The sequence below is a fragment of the Erigeron canadensis genome, chromosome 8, assembly GCF_010389155.1.
Source record: "Erigeron canadensis isolate Cc75 chromosome 8, C_canadensis_v1, whole genome shotgun sequence".
Lineage (NCBI taxonomy): Eukaryota > Viridiplantae > Streptophyta > Magnoliopsida > Asterales > Asteraceae > Erigeron > Erigeron canadensis.
Genome location: NC_057768.1, coordinates 1568686 through 1591544, shown reverse-complemented (window position 1 = coordinate 1591544; position 22859 = coordinate 1568686). Strand labels below are relative to the sequence as shown.

The 22859-nt window shown below is 33.6% G+C and overlaps 3 protein-coding genes and 1 non-coding gene across 7 annotated transcripts; 3 read left to right on the top strand and 1 right to left on the bottom strand.

Moving 5' to 3' along the window:
- The first annotated feature begins 10 nt into the window (after window positions 1-10).
- On the top strand, window positions 11-82 carry TRNAQ-UUG. Its single transcript has one exon. It is a non-coding gene; the product is annotated as a tRNA-Gln (tRNA).
- A 2536-nt stretch (window positions 83-2618) lies between these two features.
- On the top strand, window positions 2619-4826 carry LOC122578483 (WRKY transcription factor WRKY24-like). 2 transcript variants are annotated; one of them, XR_006320509.1, is made up of 5 exons: window positions 2619-3041; window positions 3206-3567; window positions 3673-3840; window positions 4000-4327; window positions 4504-4826. XR_006320509.1 is itself a non-coding variant. In XM_043750456.1 (4 exons), the coding sequence occupies exons 1-4, from the start codon at window positions 2685-2687 to the stop codon at window positions 4208-4210; spliced, it is 1098 nt and encodes a 365-aa protein (XP_043606391.1). In that variant the 5' UTR covers window positions 2619-2684; the 3' UTR covers window positions 4211-4826. The 2 variants fall into 2 exon arrangements, 1 of the variants encoding a protein (XP_043606391.1); XM_043750456.1 differs by having other exon boundaries at window positions 4000-4826.
- A 4113-nt stretch (window positions 4827-8939) lies between these two features.
- Window positions 8940-17187, top strand: LOC122609923 (F-box/FBD/LRR-repeat protein At5g53840-like). 3 transcript variants are annotated; one of them, XR_006325425.1, is made up of 4 exons: window positions 8940-9001; window positions 13695-14669; window positions 15339-15494; window positions 16643-17187. XR_006325425.1 is itself a non-coding variant. In XM_043782870.1 (4 exons), exons 1-3 carry the CDS (start codon window positions 8998-9000, stop codon window positions 15455-15457), a joined length of 882 nt encoding a protein of 293 aa, XP_043638805.1. In that variant the 5' UTR covers window positions 8940-8997; the 3' UTR covers window positions 15458-15494; window positions 16643-17187. The 3 variants fall into 3 exon arrangements, 2 of the variants coding, with proteins under 2 accessions (XP_043638805.1, XP_043638806.1); XM_043782870.1 differs by having other exon boundaries at window positions 13695-14511; window positions 15397-15494; XM_043782871.1 differs by having other exon boundaries at window positions 8949-9001.
- Window positions 17160-22257, bottom strand: LOC122580661. Its single transcript, XM_043752931.1, has 10 exons — window positions 22155-22257; window positions 21080-21335; window positions 20912-20998; window positions 19186-19284; window positions 18849-18984; window positions 18599-18761; window positions 18370-18498; window positions 18002-18196; window positions 17769-17891; window positions 17160-17643 (listed from the first exon to the last, which is right to left on the bottom strand). The coding sequence occupies exons 2-10, from the start codon at window positions 21306-21308 to the stop codon at window positions 17530-17532; spliced, it is 1275 nt and encodes a 424-aa protein (XP_043608866.1). The 5' UTR covers window positions 21309-21335; window positions 22155-22257; the 3' UTR covers window positions 17160-17529.
- Window positions 22258-22859: the final 602 nt, after the last annotated feature.

Sequence of the window (22859 nt, the reverse complement as noted above, 5' to 3'; positions counted from 1 at the left end):
TTCCAAAATTGGTTCTATGGTGTAGTGGTTAGCACTCTGGACTTTGAATCCAGCGACCTGGGTTCGACTCCCGGTAGGACCTTTATTTTTACACATTTTTCAACTACTCTATTTGATGCTTAATAAGCTGTCTCTCTGTCACAACAGTATTTGATTAACATATATAACATAGAATAATTAATGATAAACATGTTCTTCTGAATTAATGGGCATTGTTTTAACTGTTTTCAATAGCGGATTTTGTGTTTATTTGTTTTAATTTGATTAGCTAAATCAAGTTGGTATGAAATTATGAATCCGAAAAACAAAATGAAAACTGTTTTCTTACGAATTAAAATAGATCACTAGCACCTAAAAACCTATCTAACTTTCACCTAAAATAGGGAGTTTCTATTATATGGCTTAAACTGAATTTCATTTCTTAATTTTAGTACTAACCAACGGTAATATGCTAATACAGATAGTTAATTGTTGACGAAAGGATCCAGTAGTGTAGTAGTTGTGTTAATTTGATCAGTAAAACCTAGCTATCCAATGTACAATTAGACATAAATAAAGGGAATACACAATCCATTGATTAATATTATAAGATCGAAAAATAAATAAATAGAAATTTGCACATTTTAAAAGTATAAACAAAGATTATATACAATGTGTGGGAGTTAATTATGTATTTTAGATAAGTCGGCACGAATGAAGTGATGATGTTGGTTGTTTCTTGTTTGTATATGCAACTTGGAACAATGGTTGATGATCAAGTAGACCATGACAAGTTGGGTTTTTAAGGTGCATGCATCATATATGCATATGTAATAGACTCATGGACCACCCTTTTAATGATTAAATGTGATGTCCAATCAAGGCCTCAAAAAGGTCCCTTCTGGATTTAATTGGCTCTACTTTTTTCATGAGCTAGTAGCTTGTTTTTTCGTTTTATTTTAATCGGGTATATTGTGAGCTAATAAGAGATAAATAAATCAAAATATTTCATAACTTTATTGACCCGAAAAAGAGATAACTCTACTTTTTTATTCTTAATTAATTATAATTATTATACTAAAACACTAAATTTTGAAAGTGATAAGGGAAAACGAGAATTCAAGTACAAAGGTCAAGTCGGGGAAAAAAATCTTCCTAGCTCTTAATTAGTGAAATTGAATCAAACAATTTTTTTATAATTGAGACTTTATAAATATAACAAAATCATAGTATTTATAATTAAGTCATTAACTAATTATTCAAATCCTATAAATCTATATACTCCCCGTCCCATTTTAATTGTCCTATTTTGACTGGTCAAGTCTTTTTCCTTCGACTTTGACCATAAATATCTTTGTTTGTGTTATATATTAGTTGATAAAAGTTATATCAATGAAAAATACATTTAAAATCCAATCAATTTATATATGTTATATCAAGTTTTATATAACACAAATAAAATATTTACGGTCAAAGTGGAAAGAAAAAGACTCAAAAAGTCAAAATAGGACACTTAATATGGAACGGGGAGTATATAACACATTATATTTGTACATATGTAATATATGTAGACATTTTCTAACATTTTTGTGCTGCCTCAAAAATATGCCTAGCCCGGAGGTCGGGTTTGCCCCCCTCGGGGCCTCCCCTGATTGTAAGGGTTAGAGGTGCAAATACCAGTTAACCGGTTCTGGTAATTTTTTTTAGTAACCGAAACCGGTTATTTTAAAAAAAAAAAAACCGATTTCGGTTAACTGGTACCGGTTAATAACCGGTTTGGGTTCTAAAAAACTATAACTGATGTAATCGGTTTCGGTTAATAATAACCGGTTAACCGATCCCGGTTAACCTATTTCCGGTTTTTTTTAACCGGTCTCACAACAACACTTGCATACTTGAGTTGCTTAATTAATTCTTACTAATGTGAACACATTAAATGACTTGTGATAATAGTCTCTTTATATTTGATCGACTCCATCAACTCTAGCTGCTTAGAGTTGCTTGGAGCAGAAACAGAACACAGCAAGCAAGCATTACAAACACAACCGAAACAGGAGCAGCAAGCAAGTAAAAGCAACAACTCAATCGAAACAGGAGCAACAACAGCATTAGCTGGATCACAAACACAACAGAAACTACAAACCGGCTTGATTTTCAAACAGAAACAGAACACAACAAGACAGAAACAGAACACAGCAAAAGCAGAAACTAAATAATATTATATATTATTAATAATATATAGGTTAACCGGTTATAGGTTATTTTTACTTTAAAAAAACCGGTTATCGGTTAACCGGTTAATAATCGATTATTGTTTTGAAATCCATGATCGGTTACTAACCTACGGTTAATAATAACCTATAACCGGTACAGTAATAATCGGTTAGTAATCGGTTAGGTTAACCGGATTTTTTAATAACCGGTTAGGTTAACCGGTTTTTTTTTCCACCTCTACTAAGGGTGCATGCATCATATATGCATCTATGATGGTGATGTGAACTTGTTGTAAAGGACTTATGGACCCCTTTTGATAACTAAGTCTCAAAAAGGCCCCTTTTGGATTTAATTGGCTCTACCCAGCTAGCCATCCCAACTTGCATGAGTTTTGTCCCTGGATATAATACCATGTATCCAGCTTCTTTTTCTTTATACATGTCACACACCAAATATCATACACAAGTACACTACTATCTCATATTAACAACATGTCCGGTTACACGGGGAACACCGGCGAAGGCCCAACTTCATCACGACGGGGAGTTCCAACGATGATAACTCTCCCAGCGCGTTCTACTTTTGATACCTTACTCAGTGGAATTAGCCCTGGTCCCATGACACTTGTCTCCAACTTCTTCTCTGATCATTACCCCGATACTGATCTACGCTCTTTCTCTCAACTTCTTGACGACGTCCTAGCTTCTCCTGCTACTCTTAACCCGCCTGCTCGTCTACAATATGTTGATTCATCCTCGAGTTGTCAAAAAGAATTGGAAGAAGATAAGCAACATCAAAATCAACCAACAGAATTGGACTCTAGCTCTTCTAGTTTCTCACCACTCCAGGTATTAATTTAATTTTTGTTGTTGCATAAAATGAGTCTGGAGGGGCAATTTCAACTATTCTGAAAATTTATCAATTTGATAACATTTTGAAGCACATTCTAATTAATAGTTTTAATTATCATTTATCTATTCAATCATTTTGACCCATTACTCAACTCGTTTAGGATATGGTTCCACAATATGGTAACATGAAGCCCGAACCTATAGTGACCATAACTAAGCCTACTAGCGACGGGTACAATTGGAGAAAATATGGACAGAAACAAGTAAAGACAAGCGAACTTCCACGCTGCTACTACAAATGCACACATAGTAATTGTCCAGTGACGAAAAAAATTGGGCATTTTCATGATGGGAATATTAGCGAGATCATCTATAAAGGCCAGCATAATCATGAGCCGCCTTCATATCATAAAAAGCCCGGAAATGGTACACGCGTGGACCGTCAATCAAGTTCTGTAGAAGAACCGGTGGATGCCAGTAAACAAGTTAATTGTTTGGTGGCTATGGCTGATAGCAAACGAAGGCAAACTTTATACATTATCTTTAATATTTATAAACTTTTGTTGTGGCAAAATTGTTTAACAATACAAAAGTCCCTCTTTTGATGAGATTTTGTGATGGGGTGCAGGAAGACAGAGGTGGGGTTCGTGGATCAGGGTTGCTCGTCTCGGATGATTGTCACAGCTGATGAGTCGAAAATTGTGGTTCAGACTAGAAGTGAAGTTGATATATTAGATGATGGATTCAAGTGGAGAAAATATGGACAGAAAATAGTGAAGGGAAATACTTATCCAAGGTTAAAAAAATTTCATCTCTAGTTTGCTAGGAATTACAGTGATACAAAGTTATATAATTCTGACCAAACTGGCCTTATATGGGCTAGAAATTAGTAGACACGGTTTGATATTCTAAATTATATAGTTCAACTAGCTCACACGGAAGTTGAAACGTGCAGGGGTTATTACAGGTGTTCGTATGCAGGGTGCAAGGTCCGAAAGCATGTAGAAAGGCCTTCTTCAGACCCGAAATCTGTTGTAACTACATATGAAGGAAAACATAAACACGATATTCCTGTGGTGGCAAAACCTTCGAGTAGCGATGAAACAAGTCTAAAAGCAGAAAGACCACATTTGTTACAACTGAAAGAAGAGCAAATCATTGCATAGGGTCGTGTTTACGTCAATGCCTTGATGAATGCTCGTTATCTATTCGAATAAGCCCTGCTTCCTTCCAAGTACCAGTGATAAAAGCTGCTTAGATTTCGGAAGATAACAACAACTTGGGTTTGGTTTTCTCTTATGTCCTTGACAATGTAATATGTAATGTAGTTTGAGCCACAGCTCTAAGTTTGTTAAAGATTATACTACTACTGATCATAAACAGCAACAGCAACAACAACGTTTTTATTTTTTTCAAAGAAGAGATAAACAGCAACATTTTAATTTTTATCGAAAAACAGGTGAAGGATCAAGACGTTGGTTTGTAGACGATGATACTTTCCCACAGCAAGACAAGTCGTCTATTCGATCTGTTTGTTCCAGAGTCTGTTAACCAACTTTACCTTTCAAGAGTACGTAGCCGGTAGCTCTCATGGCATGTTATGCTTGCTTGGTACTTTTGTCAAGCACAGAGTCACTGATATGGAATCCTGTGATTAGAAAGACAGTTTGTATTGATTTGTCGAATTTGACACGTGATTCTACTATTGGTTTTGGCGTTTGTCCTAAAACGTGTATTCACTTCTTCCAAGTAATCAAATTTCAAGCAAGTAAACTATTTTAATCATAGTCCCCAATTATATTAGCAATTGAGAAATTGAGGGTTTGTGTGGAGGTAGTGGTGGCCAAATTATAGGAGGAAGAAAGGAGAAGAAATTGTGATTGGAAACCCTAATTATTTATCTTTCACTTTTGAGGTATTGATTTCCTTAACTTAGTTTTAATCTCTTTTTATGAATTAGGGTTCTTGAGACTTCAAAATTGGGGATTTTGCTAGAAATTGAGTTTTATATAAATTACCCCGAAATTCTTGTATAACCTAGTTTGTCATTGAGTTGTATGATAAGTTTGACTAAGAAGTATATGTGTTAACTTGATAATGTTGATTTGTGAGAAATGTTGATTTTCACTAGTTGATTAACTGATGATGAAAATGGTGGATTGAGCTATCTAGTGAATTGTTGATAAAGAAAGCAACTCAATGACAAATAAGATATGTTTGAATTAGGAAGGCTAGTAAATGATATGAAAGACTAAGTTGAGTTAGTCAAGATTGTGAATGTAAGCTTATATGCATATTATGATGTGATTATACGTTGAAGCTTGTATTTGTGCATTGACATTATATCGAGTTATTGTTCGAGTCGCGTAGGAGGTGAGTATATTTGCATACCTTTATGTATACGTTGGGTCGATTTCCGTATGATGATGGATTTCATGTATTGAAATCGATTTGGCGTTAAGCCCAATTTAGGGCATTGTGATTATGAGGCCTAAGAACATCTTGATATGTGATTAACGGGGCCTAAGAACCCTTGTGTACGAGGCCTAAGAACCCCAATATGTGATGTTGATTGTGTTGTTTGCTTATACGGATCCATGTATAGCGTTAAAGTACAAAGGTGAGTATGTAAGTATGGCTCGACGGGGTCATAGGTTACATATAATAGTCCTTTGTGCGTTGCCCTCCTTCGTGTAGATAAATGTATGCAAGTATATTCACTAAGCCTTTGCTTACATTTTAGTTGTTTCACTTTTTCTTATAGGCGGTTCCGGAAGAAAGAACTAAGATCTTGTTGATTGAAAGTTGATTAGAAGAAGGTTGTTTTTGAAGGATTTAAAGGTATTGCCATTCTTAGAAGAATGGTGCTTTTGGTAGATACTTAGATGTCCCTTCTCATCATTGCTCTTGACACTTGAATCTCTTGGTAACTTTGTTCTTGAAGTATATTTTCTGAAAATATAATGTTGTAATAGTCCTTGAATTATGGAAGTGTTGGTTTGGCTAAAAAGGCGTCAACTTGAGCAATCGACCCATTTGAAAGTGATGGTGTTGTGATTTACTTATGAACATTAAAACTATGCTTGTAAATGTGTTTTATACTAGTTGAACTTTGAATTATGGTTTAAGAAGGTTTGGATTTGAGTTCCATAAGTTGAAAAATGATTTAAGTGTCAAAATGGGGTTTTGGGTCTGTCAGGCCCATCTGTGCACCGCACAAATGTGGTTTTACAAATATTCTAATCAAAATCTTTTTGATTTGTGCCCCGCACAAAAAAACAAAATCTTATTTTTTTCTAAATCGAATTGTGTCGTTTCAATAACACATATAATAGAAGCAGGAACAAAACTTATATTTTCTTTTTAGGAATGAGAGTCACCCAAATCCAACTATTTGTCGAAAAAACAAGACCGTAACCAAGTTCAAGTACTGTTAGTAGCAAATTCGGACCCTCATAATTCAAAAGAAATAACTTATTTCATTTAATGATTATAATAAATATTAATAAAAAAATTATATCATAAGATGACATGATATGTTATTCTTTTAAAAAACAAATTGAGAATTATAGTAAACTTGATCTTTAAAAAACTTTGTTTAATATGAAATTCATGAAAAAGTTCACGTGAAGTTTAAGAGAAATCAATACCTCATGAAGTTGTCGGCAGAAGAAAAAGAACTCAATAAATGGTGCTGAACGCTTTAATTGTTTTGAATTTCGAACACTCAAAGGAATTGATCGACCGAATTAAATTTTTAAAGTTTATAACGTGCTGATAACATATTGTAAAGAAAGAATACTATAGAGATGAGAGAAGAGAAGGAGAGAAGAGATTTATTTAGGGAGATATATTTACACTCATATGTATGGAATAGGTTACAAGAAAATAGAGATATTCAGAAACTAAATCTCTTAATAAAACATCCACAATATAATTAACTAATATAATTATTTACAAAATTTTGATATATAATATCATCATTTAGTAACGTGTCACAAAATCTCATGATCACTCACAACCAAGACCGACAAAATTATAAATAATGAAAGTTCTCCGTGACTCAAGACGTTGGAGCACGTTCGGCTGCTCATATATTTAGTAGGATTGGTTTTGCTATTGTTAGAGGAGTGGGGGCCCAGATAGTATCGCGGCTCACTACTAATTTCTTATAAAATTTTTTTTAAAGTTTCAATAATAATAATAATAATAATAATAATAATAATAATAATAATAATAATAATAATATACTATCTTAGTCCCATTAAAAATTATTTTTTAGAAATTCAAAGTCTTTTATGTATAAATTTTGACCTTATTTATTTTTGTTTTCATTGGATATGATTTTCATTAACAATTATATAACAAAATATATATATATATAAAGTCAAAGTTGATAAATAAATACATTGAATATTCAAAATATGACACTTATAGTGGGACGGATAAAGTATATTTTTTAATCAAGATCACAAACATATTCGAAAAATATTTCCATCTAGTAAACTCATAAAATTACTTGATAAAATCTTATGAAAATAAATAGCAATATTAACTGTAGCTTATAATATGTATAATCTTAACTATTCTTAAAAGCCTCAACATTTTTTCTTCAAATCATAATGAAAATCAAACTTTTTTTAAAAATACCAAACAAGCTGAAAAAATAATATCTTTATTTATACTATATTATAAAGCAGATTTCACTGTATAACATTTTAAGTTTTAATATTTTTTTTTAGTTTCAATATTTACTTTCCTAAAATACATCTTCTATCAATTCTATATTACCAAACATCCTTGCTTTCTCCTCAAATCTCAACTAATCATTTTTTCTCTCTCTCCGGCATAAATCATTTATTCCTCCAATTCATTCAAAATTTTTTATCTCAAAAACTGTACATCGATAAATTATAAAAATTATATGGGTGTTCTTAAAATTTCATGCTCTTTCATTAAAGATGTCATTCGATATAATTTCGAAGAATTTTTAAATCCGAGGTCGGAACCCGTACGGTAAAGGCATTTGGCTATCACACTTTATGCACCTATTACCCCACCATCTCAGCGCCGCAACGCGCGGGTACTTACTCTCGTTTTTATTAATATATAAAGTTATTCATTTTTTATTTTCAAAAATTGTTACTTAAAAATTAATTTGAAAATGAACTTTCTTTTTAAAAGAGAAAGAAAAAAACTAGTTTAGTGCATCGGGTTTTGAGTCCCAATATTACAACGATGTATGAGAAAGGTTAAGATGTAAGCAGACCATATATTTACCTAAGTAGAGAGTTTATTTTTATTATTCTAACCTAAATGAGGATCATGATGAGATGATAATCGAACTCATAACCTCTTTTATAAGAAGAGTTCTAAAAATTACTCAATTTGCTTTTAATAGACTAATTATACCCACATTTCTTATCTTATTATTTTATATATATTTTTTTAAACGTTCGTGTCACGGGACGGCTAGTCGTTACATCCATAAGGGCAGACAGTCACTAGCAACCGTTCCACGAAGTCAGGGACCACAGGGGAGGGAAAACCCACCAATTTAACCGCTTCAGAATGCACGACATTAAATTGGAGGTAAAATCTCGCCTGCTCAAACTCAAACCTTGATCTTACAAAATCCAAACATCATTGCAGGACTTCGGAATGCACTACCTTCTCTAAAAAGAAAAATGATATATCCTATTAATAATCCCACTAAATTTTTTAATTTATAGTATTTACATTAAGATATACCGCTCGACGCCGTTATCATTTCCGATAGTCACAGTGTCACATTGTCACCCACAGTCCCACACACGCATACACCCTAACGAGAATCCAAAATAAATTTTAAAAACATAAGAAAATAAATAAAATATATATGTCATCGCTGCTGCTGCTTTACATTACTCGCTCGCCATTCCTTCGTATCATTTGATTTTCATACTTCAGTTCAATGAGTAAGTCAGTCACATTCACATCAAGTTTTCATTTGTTTCATATTTAAGTAAGTCAATAATTAATTAATTTTTGTTTTTATTTATAATAATCGATATCTAGGGTGTAACACCCGCAAATTAAAGACCCCCCCCCCCTTTTTTTTTTTTCTAATATACAATTTAATATGTTCAAAAATAATTTCCATATATAATGTATTAAAGCTAGAGCTCATAGCCTCCCGAGGAAGGCCAAAACACAATTTTCTTTAACTTATATTTTGTCATGTCCATTATTAAAAAGATTTGGGTGTATACAAAATAGTAACAAAACATGGTTTACCGGAATTAGCTTGAATTATAAGTCGTTCAAGCTTCCACTTTGCCCATCATATATAAATAACCCCTTGCCGCCTTTGGCCAAGAAAAATGAACCTAAAAAGAGAAAACATATAACGGGTAAGCTTAACATGCTTAGTGAGTACGAAATATATGTGGTTACATTCAAATTGTGCACTATAATGATGCCATGGGTCGCCTAGCCCAATGGTCTTTTACCAATAATAATATTGCCACGGGTCACACTACCCTATGGTCTTTTACCAATAATAATATTGCCATGGGTCACACTACACTACCCAATGGTCTTATAACAACAATAATAATGCCACGGGTCTCACTACCCAATGGTCTTATAACAACAATAATAATGCCACGGGTTTCATTACCCAATGGTCTTATAACAACAATAATAATGCCACGGGTTTCACTACCCAATGGTCTTATAACAACAATACTAATGCCACGGGTCTCACTACCCAATGGTCTTATGCCAATAAGAATGATGCCATGGGTCAACTCGCCCAATGGTCTTTAACCAAGTATAAGATGCAACTGTATATATCCCGTACTCACCTTGAATGTTGACTAACCGCTACAACACATATATCAATGAATGCAAGCACTCATCCATGAGCTTTTTAACCTAGCATGTATATTCATGTACTCTCATAAGAAATCAACACATAACATATATCACTAAATCTCATTTTTACCTGTTTTGCCCCATTAAACTCTTTTAGCATTCAAATATTTTAACTCATCAATCTCATTCATTTTTCGGTTCAATATCAACTTATCTATGAAATATATGCATTCACTCTTTCATGCATTTCCCTTAATGTCATTATAACTATCATTACCCATGTTGCCACTTTACCTGACCCATTTCAATAATACTAACATAACGCACCCAAAACTAACACACAAACTTTTTGATCACTTTTTCATTCATAATAGCTTCCAACGAGTTTATATAAATCACTTCTATGCATTAAAACTATATTCCAAGCTAAATTATCCATTATGTCATTTTTGACCCGGTTAGGTCAAAACTACCAAATTTACAACTTATGCACTTTCAACACATTGTAAGTGATCTAACAACTCATAGTAACTTGTTTACAACTTATCAAATCCAGCTTGTAGTCAAATATCTATTTCTATGCCAAATGCTCATTTCGTCCAATTTAGCCATTTTAAGGACTATTTAGTCAAATTTCACATATCATGTAACTTGTCAACTAACAACACATACAAACTCATTTGATCTCATTTCATTTATTCATCATTGTACTTTCATTTGAATGCTCGTCAAGTACTTTGGGGTCAAAATATACATAATGACCCGTTTGACCTAATTAGGTCAAACTTAGTCCATTCACCGAACCAACACTTCTAATACATTCCAAATGATTTATTTAATCTCTCTACTTGTTTTCAACTCAATTCAAGTCTTTTTAATACCACTTATCCCATTTAGCGTATTTTGGCCCTTTTTAGGTCTAGTTATCCAAACACTAATTATTATGCACATTTTGACTAGATTTCCTTCCAACCCATTATCCATTGTTCACAAGCTTCTTATTTAGTTCAATACTCGTACTTATTACATACTTTAAATACTTATAATCTCATCCATAATAATACTATTATATCTAACTCAATACGCCACTTTTCACTTGACAATTAACATAAATTTAAACAATTCCAGTTTCTGACCAGCTGTTGGTTTTAGTATATTCGAGTTACTTATACTTTAAACTAGGATCTGAAACCAAATTCATATTAAACTAGACTTGTATACCTTTCCAACGATAGCTTACACATCTCCTACGGACTTACGGTTTGAAAGTTATAAGCATTTTAAAATGACATATTTTCTGTAAAAAGTTGTTGTCCTAAATTCGAAATCCAACAAAAACACCCTTAAACTAACTCCAACAAATTTTTAATGCTTCCACTTATTAGTCTCAACTTATATGACTCTTAAACTAGTGATTTTAACAAGATATGATATGAAACAAACATTATATTCATCATAAAACCCATTTAGCCAAACACTACCAAAATCTTTGATCTTTGACCAAATGTCTTACTAAACAATTCTAGCTCATCATATCATTCTTAAACTACATTTTATTTCCAATGCAACATTATAACTAGTTGTAGAAAGAATCATAATTCAACTAGTTATTTACTCACTTTCACCATATTACTCATTTTGCCATCAAAATCATCTTTTACAAAATAACTAGCTTTACAACCAAACTTGATTTTAACTGCAATATATATATTTCATCATCGAATTATGGTATAATATCCACATTCTAGCATCATACAAGACTATATTCAAGATTATATCATATATGTATATAAGCCCCAAAAAATCCCATTTTCTATCTATTCACATAATTACAACAACCAAGGATTCAAGATTATACCTTAAGAATAAGATTATCAAGATAATTAGTAACTTGAAATCACTTGTATAATCATCCTAATGCATTGTATGAGCTTTCTCCATCTTCAATTTTACCCAAATTCATCATCTCTAGAAACCCATCTTTTACACACACTAAAACACCAAGAACACATACACACTAACTCTCTTTGATTTGAGATAAAAAGAGGATTTGTTGTGGTTAGAGATGGATATTATCACTTAATGGATAAATCATTTGAATTGTTACATGAATCTTGAGCTTTTCTTCTCTCTCTTCTTCACAGTCACGTACACACACACAATACACACTCACACACTTCTTTTTTTTCCAGAAGGTTTTAGAAGGGGGGAAAGTGGGGGACGACTTTTTTTTGTAAAAAGGGTAAGAAATCATATACCCAATACCACTTAAAACTATATCTAACTCTTTATTTAACTTAAAAGTTAGTTTTACTCATTTTAATGTATGTTATAATATTCGGGAACATTGTATATCATTAAAAATGAAATAACATTATTACGTCATAAATATAATTTTACACTTTTCAGTATATTATTTTTAGTATTATTAATACTTCTGAAAAACGAGATGTTACATAGGGTGTTTGTTTTAGGTTTTTTTTTACACGTTTGGTTCACATAATGTTTTGGAAAGGAATGGAATCTGTCAAAGGAATGGAATTTGACGGAATGTTTTTGATTTTTTGAAGATTCAAGTAAGGGACGGAATGAATTTCGTTCCCCATCCTTAAGGAATGGAGATTCCATCAAATGATGGAATGTTTACATTCTAACGGAATGTGATTCCTCCATCTTTAACCAACCAAACGCACTAAGGAATGGAATTAATTCCAATTCCATCAGAGTCCATCAAATTCTATGAACCAAACGCGACCTTAAATTTATTTTCCTATTTAGTCAATCAGTTTTTAGGCCTGTCCCAAAGGCTCGTGCTTATCGTCATGGTCTCATCGTGCTCATCGACGAGATGATGCTATTGGCACGTAGGTTGTCAGGCCATGTCGTCCCATCGATGAGCTACAAAGCGAGAAAGTGGGGTTGAGGTGGTTTAAAAAAGGTTTTTTTTTGGGGGGTGTTTTTTGGAGAGATAAGTTGAGGAAGAAATGTTATTGGGAGTGGGTGTGGAAAAGGTGTGTCGGAAAAGAGAAAAACTGATGTGGCAGTGTAGAAGAGGTTAGGAAAGGGTAATTGTTGGGAGAGGCCTTAGTACTTACCACCTTAAGTAAGAAATGAAAGTATCAAATAACATCTTGACATGTGTCCAAAACAAAACAAAATATCCTACTCCTAATCACTACTATTCTAAACATCTTGATGAAGAGTTCAGTCATATATGGGTGGATAAATAAGTAATTATAGTATTGACGTATTTTGATTTTGTTTAGCTCACAAGATTAATGCAAAACGTCACTTATGACTTATGTATATAGTATAAATGAAGCAAAATCAACACTTTTTTTGGGATAATATACATGGTCATTTCTAAAGCATATAGTTGACAGATAGTGAATCTAGTTGGTTACCTTATACTAATTGACAAATGATATTGTAATTATAACTTTATAATATACAAGTTCTGATGCATACTATTTGATATTTTGCACTTATGAATTCAATCCAATTAGTTTTTTAACGATTCAAAATGAAGATGTGGGATGGATGTGTGATACATGGCATCATGCTATTGGATATTTTCATCTCTTACTGAAGAAAGTAGATAGTAAGAAATGGTCAACTATATGGGTAAATAAATTTGTAGTTGTCTATATCTAGATATACTTCTTTATATTTGACTATTGAGGTAATTTTCTCTTTTTTGGGTTTGCTTATAAGTCCTTATTTTGTTATAAATAAGCTAGTTTAATTTAGTTAGGTTCAGAAACTTGACTTATAACATGCCGAATCTGCCAGTGGACAGGGGAATGAATTTAGAAGGCGACGATAGGCTAAGCAGCTTGCCAGAGGATCTTATTTACAAAATTCTGTCTTACAATGGCATTAAACGAGCTATTAAACCTAGTACCTTGGCTTCTAAATGGAGATATATGTGGACAGCAATGCCCTTTCTCGATTTCTCAAGTGAGGATTTTTCTACATTAACCAAGTTTTCCGCTTTTGTTGCCAATGTTCTGTCTCTCCGCGATAATCAGGCCCAAGTGTACTCAATCAAGCTTCGTTTCGTTGGAGATGTTAGCCAGGACTTTGTTAAACAAATCATGGACTATGCGTTTTCTCATAACATCCAAAGACTTGATGTTACATGCTTGCTTGAGGACCATAGTGTTGAACTCCCTCTTTCTCTATTTGGATCCCAGTCTCTCAAACATCTTAGCCTAAAAAGGGATTTTATTGTCCGGTGGGGTGAGAGTGAGAATTTTCTATTTTCATACGACCTTACAACTACGTCAACTTGGGAGCTCCCGGCCTTAACATCATTGTGTCTCGGTGATCTCACTTTATGTGATGACAGTACTGATAAGCACTCTGGTCTTTTCTCTAAGTATTTGAACTTGAAGAATCTCACCTTAAGAGGTTGCAAATTTATAGGATCGAGTGGTTTATGCATTTGGCATCCTCTGCTAGCCGATCTAACAATTTATAGTGTGCATGGGAATAAGAATTTCTTTATAGTGGTTGCTCTTCAACTCAAGAATCTCAATATAGGTGGCTATTGGAAGCTTCAATATCTGGTTTCTGCACCCGAACTTGCCTCCTTGCGCTTTAGCGGGTATGATCTTTTGTGCCTTTCAACAGACGGTTTCCACTCGTTAGAGAAGGTGGATCTGTGTCTCTCCAGCACATACATCAGATGCTCGTGAAATTATTAATCTGTTTCAACAGCTCCAAAGTGTCAAATATCTTAAGATTAACTTTGAAATTGCTGAGGTATATACATACTAGTCCTTTATGTTTATCATGTTCATCTTACACAAAGATTTTAGATCTGAACAAATAAGCTAATAACCAAAGTATGATAAAAAGATTTAACTTAAACAATGTAACAAGGTGAGGTCCTTTTCGTCATAAAAGGCATTATCTTTTTGACCACTTCATGCTTCTATTTATATGTTTTATCTAAGTACATTGTCAATTTGTGATAACTATTTGACTGTCCCCCGCATTTTTTTTTGTCACATTGATGATTTTCAGTTCATAATCGATTCAACTCGATGCTTGTAAAAAATTAAAAATTATTAAGATAAGGATGGTCTATACAGAAAATGGGATTATCGGTCTCTGTTTTTAGAAGTGCAACTTATTTATATAGTTATCGCGAACATCTGAAAATTTTTCAATAACAATCAAACTGGCACATGTTTTGTTGGTCTTTATCCCATCTTTTACCTATTGGTGCCGCCAAGTACTGAGAAATGCAAATTTTTTGAGAATGGACTCTAACTGAATTAACGCCCTAGAAAGATTTGTTACATACATTTAGATATTCGTATTCATAATTAGGATGATTACATTAACTGCTCTTTCTTTAATACTTGATTTTTTTTTGTAAATTTTGTGCAACGTCTTTCTGAATATGTGGAACTAATCTCAAATCAGCCTTCCCCATTTGGGAATTTAAAGAGTTTAAAGATTCATCCTTATAAAGAACTTTCAGAGGTGCAAGAACAAAAGATCGTAGGGATGTCTGCAGAAGTGAAAAGCTACCTCTTAGATAGTTCTTCAGGTGCCACCTTCACAATGGTTACACGTAAGGTACTTGAAATATATTCTCATATGCAGTTCATCATACCTGTTGCTTTATATTATAAGGATAGTGAACAATTGACATGGTGTTTGGATCCTTTTATGTTTAATTTCTACGAAAAGATCTTTGTGTCACCATGCAAGCCTCAATCTTGTGGCATTGTGATTTGGGTCGCTTATCATTGAGTTGAGAAGCTTGAGAGTGGTTTGTTCCGACTTTAATGTTTATGAATGAAATATTTAGGTCCCATTAAATATATGGATCAAAACAAACAAGCAGAGGATTAGATCTCTTTAGGTATTGCAAATGACGTCTAGATGAATCATATATACTTATATACAGTTCCATAAAAGTTGAGCTGAAGTCCTGAATTTTTGTCTATGTGTGTTTCCCATGGGAGGGTTGAATCTTTTTCTTTTCTATTATCTTCCTAGACTTATGCTAGAATGACATTTTGTGAATCTTTGTTGGGCACTCGAACAACCTAAAATAACTACACCTGGTGGATATGCAGTATTGTGGTTTTCAAAAAAGGATCCTTACACGCTTTCAATGGTTCATATGCTTCACTTATTATCCTAAGACAAATCAATAGGTGTGTGAAGTTTGACGTTTATTCAACCTGTTTATGGAACTTTCTAACATTCATTAAATAGAATTTTTTGTATACCCTCATGGCCTCATTTTGCAGCATTTATGTCGATCTCCATTTTGGGTATTAAGTGACCTTTGGCCCTGTGGTATCGGCAGACCCTACATCTGTTGGTTGTGGCTGTAGTCTCGTTGTAGACATTATCAGTAAAACAACTCTCTGTTTAAGCATTGCCTTACAAATAAAACATGTTAACAGTTTAAGCATACTTCAGATTACATTCATTTTGAGGAATGTACTTTCAGTATTTCGTGCAAAATAGTAGTTTCATTCTTTACATTGTTTGGCAAAATAAACTATGGCTTATTGGCCTGTACATTTCCAATTTCAGCATCTGCCGATATTTGCTCTTGCATTCTGGTCACATAACGTTTGTGATTCTGCACGTTCTTAAGTGACCACCTATCTCTGTATCAAAAAGGGTGTTTAAATTGGGAATTTGTGACATGTAGGGTGAGTATTCTGATGGTTTTATTATTTCTTCGATATTGTTAAACACTGCAGGAGATTAGAGATATGAACAACACCAGATTGGCACAAAAACTTATGACAAGCTTATGGAGACTGCTAAAGCGGGAGAAAGTCCGAACCGATACCAACGGGACTCACCTGGAACGGTGGAAAAGACGATGGGGGAGCCTCATGGAAAATTGTCATGAAGAAGACAGGGTAGAACTTGAGAATGAAATGCAGATGACACGTATCAATAGCTGTTGGGAAGATATCAGCGTGCAGATTCAGAAAGGAAAAGAAGTGACTTGTGAGATCGTTTCGAGTTTGCAGGAAATTAAAGATGTAATGATAAAGCTGCCTACTTCAAAGAGGGCTGAGATGCGAACATGTTTTTCTAGTTTGTGTGCAGAAGCTGACGCTGTTGTGAATAATATAATACATCGTGTTACTTTGAAGCGAAGCCATTTTAGTGCTTTCTTTCAAGAGATGGCTTCAAACTTACAACCATCTCTTTAGCTAACTGTAAGTTGTTCATTCTTTTGTACCCTATTTAGTGTGAGGGGATATCTACACATACATATCAAGTTTTCAATGTGTCAAAAGGTTACATATATCTAAAGTGTGAGGGGATATCTACACATACATATCAAGTTTTCAATTTGCCCCTCCACTTAAAAAATATTACAAACTTAATACAAAATATTAATGTCGAATCAGGTTGCACCAAACTAAGCTCTTAAATTTCGACGCTTTGAAGATTGTTGTTCCTTAAAAATCGGCATTCATTTACTTGTCAGCATTTACATGGTCAAAAAAAAGTTACGCTTGTCACTTGCGTATATTGCTCAGGATCCAGGGACATAAATAAGCTGTAATTTTCTTTTCACTAATTTATATTGGTAACAGAGGAAGAACAAAAGTCAAATAGTCAGAAAGTGTTAACCTCCATCCTTAACCATTATAGTTGGTATTTGACCATGATTGACAAAGTCGATCTTGTTTAATCTCAGGCAGCATAGCACTTTCTCTGGTAACTCTTCTTGCTTCTGAGCCTACAATTTTCGGATTATATATATACCCTTAAATAAGCTATTTTCAAACAATCAGAAAATGGTCCATCAAAACATATAGTGACCAGATAAGAAATGAAACAGAAGTCAGTTAATACTCATTGTACCTGAATTGTGAGGCCTAAGTTCAATATCCCGTTTTTAAGGCGATCACAAAATGCTTCTAATCCCTTTCTTGCTATGTAACTAAACCGATGAATGTCAAGGTCAACTTCAAAGTAATTCAGACCCTGCAGTTGTTTAATATTCCAAAAAAATCAGTACCCGGTGTACTTTATCCATATTGACTATTTTATGGTAGTAAGAAAACGAAATGAAAGACAACATGAGATACGGGTACCTGGTAAAATTCATGCTGAGGACGTGAAAGGACGGGTTTTTCATTGTAAGCATACAAAAGCTTCTTTTCGGTATTGCTAGAAACAAGGTCATCGGGGTTGACCACACCAACCATGATCTTTAGCCTTTCTCTAAAAGGTACAACCAAGTCTTTTCTGAATCCCTTTACTTTTTCCATTTCATTGTCTACCAAACTCTGCATATCCAACGAGATGGCTTAAGAAACTTTGATAAACGCTGTTAAATCTTGAAAAGTGGTTTCTATAGTATAGTATAAGTATAGAAACACAATGTGATCAATTTTTAATGCACATCCAAAGACGCCATAAGCAACCGGCTTATTCAAAAACATAATAGCATCTTAGGTACCTTAATCAAACCCTGAAATTGAGGAGAGATATCTTTCTCAAATGTTTCAGAGAGTTTAAAATATAAAACAAGGCTCACACCCTCTCCGTCACTATCACCAGGAAATATAGAGGCAGGATACGTTGGCAACTGTAACAACCAGATGTAGAGTCGTTATAAGAACTTTGACCCCTGTTATTCACGATTAGCTTTGCATCAAGACTCCAAAATGACTAAAAAGAACTTAAACCTGAATATTAACAATGAAGAGAGTTGGCAATTTTCCATCTCCTTTAACAGAAGGAAGCTCGATATGTTGAGCAATATGGTTGACTTTGCGTGGGCACACGAAGAGATCAACGCCAAATGGAATATAAGGACTATAATTTGGGGCAGGGGTTTTCTTCTTATCTCTGCAATATAGTATACCAATTTAGTTTAAGTATCTTTTAAGTAGCATTCTTAATATGTTATGATGGTAAGAGGGTTGAATTACGTACTTAAAATAAGAATCACTTCGGAGAGTGAAACATGAGGGGTCAATAGCAGACCAGCATCCAGAAATCGGCTTCTCATCTGTACAACATGGGATCAAAAGTCCTGCTCTGGGGCGATAAAAGAACTTTTTCGAAGATTCTGCAATAACCAAACACTGTTTGTCATGAATAAAACAAGGGTTCAACTTTTTCCAGATCTTTACAATTTCGTTATACTTCATTTAAATTTAAGTCACAAGAAATCCACTATTTCATGCGCCCAAACGTTTGTGTGCCTTAAAGAGCAAATTGAAATATGCTATAAAGCATTTTGTCCTAGAAACGAGCAACATATACTTACGGATTTCATTGGCTTCTTCTCCATCCAATGAGGTTCTCTTCAATGAAAGCTTGATAACCGTTGATGTTCGTGTTTCTGTTCGTGTTTCTGACGGTGTATCTGCATCAAATGTAATAATTTTCATTGAAACAACTAGTGACATAGCCACAAAAATGTCTATGTTTTACATTGAGCTGACTTACATCTTCTAAAATCTAATATTATCTTATAAAGCATTTTGCCCTTTTTTCTTTAAGAAAAGATGATTTGAACTACCCAAAATACCCTTATTCTTTATTCACTAATTTAAACATCTCTACCTAATATACCTATAAGGGTGGGGGGAGAGCTTCCCCACTCCTCCCCTCCCCTCCCCGATTTTTCTTCTCCTCCCCTCCCCTCCCCTAATGCTAGGAGCACCTCGCCACCCCTCCCCTCCCCACCCTTTTCTATTTAATTTATTTTATATTTATTTTTATTTTAAATAATAACTAAAACTAATTTTAAATAATAATAATAATAATATATAATTTATAGAAAACTAAAGAAAAGAAAAACAAAAGACTTTTGTATCAATATTATAAATAGTTTAAACTTTAGGGTATAAATTGTAAAAATGAATTTAATTAATTAATATTATAGATATCACGTGGGTTGGCGTCTTCTTTCTCCGATCCCCATATAGATATAAATGTGTATGTATCTATAAAAATGGTAGACTTTAAAAAAATAAATAAAAAAATAAGAAAAACAGATCCAACAGTCAGATATAACGGTCAACACATAGGCAGCAAAACCGGCACCACCCTCCCCATCTTCCTCCCCACCCAACCGGTACCGGGGGGTCGGCGCGGTGTGCCAACCGGTACCGGCCCGGTACCGGTTCTCTCCCCTACCCACTCCGTCCAGCCTAATAACCTTAAATTTCAACCACTCATTTTTTTTTTCTCTCCTCAAATATCAACCACTTATATTATTTATTAGCGGCAGATATGAAAATTAGCCCAAGATGTGTCAAACAGGTCCAAAACTAGTTATTAATTTGTACCCCCACCCCCTCCGTCTCCCTCCCTTCAAATGGAAACGGGCCAATTCATGTAGTATTATTTTCCGCAAATACTTAAATTGGCAGAGAAACCATTGACCTCATGTGCCCTTTAGACACCAACTCGCCGTTCCACAATAGCCAGAATGTTTACCTATCATTAGTACCATCTTATGATGTTAATTAGGCAAAACCCAATGACACAATGTGATGTCACAAGATTTGAACACATAACCTTCATTCCAAATTGGTCTACCATGGTGGCCCCAAAATGAGATTTTGATGGGGATGATGCAAGTAGACGTGGAGGCTACTGGCATTCTGTAATATATTTGGAATGCACTACATGTACATGCTTTGACCCTAACCCATTTTGACGTGTTACCCAAGCTGCCATTTTGACCCATTTTGGCTATCTCTTTCTCAATAACAATATTATTTTTTAAAAAAATTCGAGCTCCCATGATAAGAGTAGCCGAACATATTGCTCATGTGGGTCGATCACCTTTATTTCTCCCATCTGTTTGGCTGCCATCTATTTTCAAGTAGCATTCATGATATTCTTGGTATAACTCAGTGTCAACAATGCATGTAGATGTCTCATATTGACTTAGTTACCCATCTAATGCATCTAAAAAGAAACATATCAGAGTACTTTTCAAACCAACAAAAGGAAAATGCAGTTATAAGTTGTTTCATTACCTCCATCCGAACTACCAAAATCATCATCAGAATCGAATTCTTCAAGTTCGCTGACTGAATCAAACCATAAATCTTCTTGACAAATCACTGTAAGCAAGTAGTTTATTGTATATTTACACACAATTAATGAAATTCACATATTCTAGTAACAAAAATAAAAAAAATTACCATTAGAATCAATTTGACTTTGGTGCCATTCCATCTGGGTAACTTGGATTGTGGAATTGGACCGTGTACAAGTAGTTGTCCCGTGAACAATTTCACTAACAGCGACACGATTGCCTGCGTCACCTTTCCTTTTCCTCGGCTTTTCATGCCTATGGATCTTTCTAGTAAGAACATATCTTGGTTTCTTTACATTGATGGTTTTAAATTGAGATGATGCACATACACCCATTTCTTTTCCACATAAAATAGTATCTCCCTGATTAAACAACAAAGTGAAAATTTAATAAAAACTATATGTTACAACTTCAAATTTCATCATTAATAAAAATCTCAAAAAATTTAGTCTAAAATGACAAATTACATAACTATACTACAATTCATGGATGCACATAATACAATAATGGCAACTTATCAAGTCTTCTTTTCTTTTTTTTTTTCCAAAAGGCATTCAATCAAATAGCATAACTTACAAGTGGCAAAAAGTTCGTACAAATTCCGTTATAAGGATAGTGAATGCAGGAAGACTTCAATAAACATATATCACAAAATTGAAGCTTCTAACCTTAAGTGACTTTGGTTATATAGATACAACTATAAAATTGAAGAATATATGGATGAAATCAAATGTATTATGGAAATAACAAGGATCAAAAAGAAACATATATGATTGGGGCAAATGTGTCAGTCTCAAAAGAGGAGAAAGAAAAAGAGAATTTCTAAAAGGATATATTTTGATAATAACAAGAATAAGAATTTGCTGTCATTAGTCTTAGAGAAATGAAACAAAAAAAAATGGCATATCAAATGATATTCACGCCAATATCATATATACTTAATATTAAAACACTCATAAAACTATAGTTTAATGCAACAAAGAATATAATTAAACATTTTTAAAATATGTCACACTACTATACATACAACAGTTGTACGTAACCAAACAAGAAAAGAACTTTTTCAACTTCATTTCAAAATGTTCAAACAAGGCACTTAGAATACACCATATAAACTAGTCACCTTAATAAAGTATAATATACACAAATACATATCTATATGTTTACATATAGAGAGAAACCTGTAATGGCTATAACTTGTGAGGATTATGAATGTAACACCATCTTCCTTTCTCCCTCACGGTGAAAGGAAGAGGGTCCAAATGGGTCAGATTCGGGGCGATTCTTTTTTTTTTTCCTTCACTCTGTGAAACTGGAGAAAAAATGAATATATAGAGGGAGTAGATTAAATGATGCCACGTCATCATATTTTTCGTGAGACAAACGACCTCTTCCAACTAATTTTTTCAAATTTTAGTCCTCATTTTATTACATGTGGTACAATTGGTCCCTCATTGAATTATTGCACTACTACATTCATGGAATCCAGATATATGTATTGGAAATAAGAAGAGTATGGCGTGGTATAAAAACTGTATTATAATAAAACTTTTTGTAACAGTAATATATATATATATATATGGTAACACTCCGGTGAGAACAGTCTTAAAATGAGAACGGTGTGAATACTTAAAAACATCGTTTTGATGTGTGTATATATATATACTAGGTATTTTACCCCGTGCGATGCGCGGCTAGTAAAAAAGGTTATTTTATGCATTAGTAAATAGCTATGCTATAGGTTTAGTATGTAGAAATTGATTATGTTATAGTCAATGGTTAATTCCTGAATTACTCTGGTCACCTTTTGTCTTTTCTGAATCACAGTCACTAAACCTACTATAGTGATTACACACCAACATTTAACCTAAGATATTTTTATATCA